Raw genomic sequence first — 2,389 nt, 5'->3', positions numbered from 1 at the left:
GAGTAATTGGTCAACGGGGCAGCAACTGGTTTGCTTATCAATTAGGAGAGTTATATAGAGAGATGGGATTTGTTTCTTTGTTATATTAGGAAATGTTAAGATAGGTGAAGAGAGCAGGGAGTGAAATGTCAAATATGACACAGGCCATGGAGGTCGCTGGATTTTGGAGCTGTGAGATAAGCATAATTTTAGAGCTGATTCTTCATACAAGATGTTTCCTGACAGAGGTGCTGGAGGAAAAGTTTCAGGTCCTGATAGTGTAAATGAAGACAATAGACTTCAGACAGAGTTTTAGGGATGTTATAGAAAGCTGAGATGATTTGCAGACACCTGGCATACAAGAGGACCCAAAAGGAAAATCTGTATAGAAGAAAGGGGACCACTGACATGATGTGACTATGAGGAAAATGCCTGGCTCTGTTCAGGAGAACCCAAGCACTGGAGCAGGCTCACTCCATTAAGGAAAAAAAACCAGCACTATGATATAATGGGATAGCAAGAAAGAAGAAAAGAACTAGTCTGAAGTGAGCAGACAACGAGACAATAGAAGCCTTCAGAGACAGTGTCCAGGAGACATAGGAGAATGCTCTGGAGATGTTCAAAGGCAGGATGAAGTACAGAAAGAAAAATGAGCAGAAGGAAGAATACCAAAGAGAAATAGACGTGTCTCTTGTTAGTGCCAGGGCATCACTAGAGACTCATTACTGAGAGGAGTAAGTAGGCACGTTATGAAAGAGAATCAAAAAGGTGCTGTCTCCTGGGGAGACAGGGCGCATTAGGTAGAGTCAGGACTGAAGAAGAAGCTGACATAAATCTATTGAAACATTTATAGAGGGTAAAGATCGCCAAGGGAAGGGACTTGGGAACAGGGAGGGCAATTGGTGTCCAGGGTGGGGTAGGGGGAGTGAGTCTCTGTTGCAAGGCAGGATCCTGGCAATGGCCTCTTCAGCTCAGGAAGACGTAGGAGTCGCCTTGCTTTACTCCAAACAGCATCTCAATTACGATGGTACTACCAGAAGCATGCGCCAGCCGGAGCTTGCAGGAGTTCCTGGAGGGCAACACTGTCAGATGGCAGTGCGTCGACTGAGGCATAACCGCCCAGGCGCTTTTCAGCAGTATCTGCAGCCAGCGTGAGGTTTTGTCTGTGTCCAAGTGGGGGCCGGTGCAGAGGGTACCCAGGAGGCTGGGACCCTGTCTTTCCCTCAGCTCCTTCTGGGGGTGGTGGAGGAAGCACAGCATGTCCTCGGCCAGCTGCTCCTTCATGCATGTGCACTGCAGCTCTACACGGAGGCTTGCCTTCTTCTCCAGCGTGTCCTTGGTGGTGGTGCCCATGTCCACATGGAAGGCATGGCCACGAGAGGCCTTCAGGGGCACGAGGAGGCGGTAGGTGGCATCCTCCTCACAGGCACTCCAACCTCCTAAGGTGCTGCTCACCCCGATGACTGGCTTCAGTTCTGGCATGAAACTGTTCCTGGATAGTTTTCGGCAGATCTGCAGAAGTTCATCCACCAGCTCCTCCACCATTGTGAAGGATTCTGAGAGGTCCAGGAGGCGCCAGGCCGAAATCCTGCGCCCATGCAGAGCAGCCCTGGGTTTTTCTTCTGACTCCTCCTCCTCTTCAACGTTGTCCATGGTGGTGCCCTCCTTCTTGCTGCTGCTGCCTGGCTGGCGGCTCCTTGTCCTGAGCCAGCAGCAGAGCCCCAGGAGAAGGAGGACAACTGCAGCAGTGGCCCAGAGGTGCCATTGCTGCATGGCAGGGACGAGCGGGGCTGCCCAGGCAAAGGCAGCCTGCTCCAGCCCCTGCAGTAACTGAGTCACCTGCTCTCGCAGGGACATCTCGCGCTGCTCCATACGCTCTGGCATGGCCTCGTCCAGCTGAGCACCCAGCATCTGCTGGAAGAAGCTTTGCAAAGCCTGGAGGAACAACAGCCCTGTGGCAGCCATGGCCTGCAGGAAGAGATAGAGAAGGGTCTCAGTGGGGCTGGGAGGGAGCTGGCAGCGGGGGAAGCAGGGCCGGGAGCCACAGGGAGCTGGGGGCAGGCAGGATAGGGGGGAGACAGCGGGGAGGCAGCAAGGCCTGCACCCAGACCCGGCGGCGGCGTCACCGTGCCTGGCCCAAGGCACTCCCGCCAGCGGCTGGGCCCTGGATGGCAGGTGAGCGCATCACAGGCCCGCCCGGCAAACAGTCCCCGCCATGGCCCCCACCCCGGCTCAGCGGCTGCCAGCTGCCCTGGGCTCCTGCTTAAGAGGGACCTCTCCTCACAGGAGCTGCTGTGGGGCTGTAGTCTGGGTTTATTATCATCTGCCTGCCCATGGCAACCTCACGATCATAGACAATCCTGAGCAGAGGGGACGCATGAGGAGCATCAAGTCCAAACCCTGGCTCCCT

General features: G+C 54.7%; 1 protein-coding gene across 1 annotated transcript; it reads right to left on the bottom strand.

The window, feature by feature from the left end:
• Positions 1–945: 945 nt before the first annotated feature.
• Positions 946–1,944, bottom strand: LOC141465892 (inositol 1,4,5-trisphosphate receptor-interacting protein-like 1). Its single transcript, XM_074149581.1, has one exon. The coding sequence runs from the start codon at positions 1,942–1,944 to the stop codon at positions 946–948; it is 999 nt and encodes a 332-aa protein (XP_074005682.1).
• Between the last annotated feature and the right edge of the window lie 445 nt (positions 1,945–2,389).

The sequence above is a fragment of the Numenius arquata genome, chromosome 1 (genome assembly GCF_964106895.1).
Source record: "Numenius arquata chromosome 1, bNumArq3.hap1.1, whole genome shotgun sequence".
In the NCBI taxonomy this organism is placed as follows: domain Eukaryota; kingdom Metazoa; phylum Chordata; class Aves; order Charadriiformes; family Scolopacidae; genus Numenius; species Numenius arquata.
Note: the sequence above shows the minus strand (reverse complement) of the source record. Positions and strands in the feature narration are given on the sequence as shown.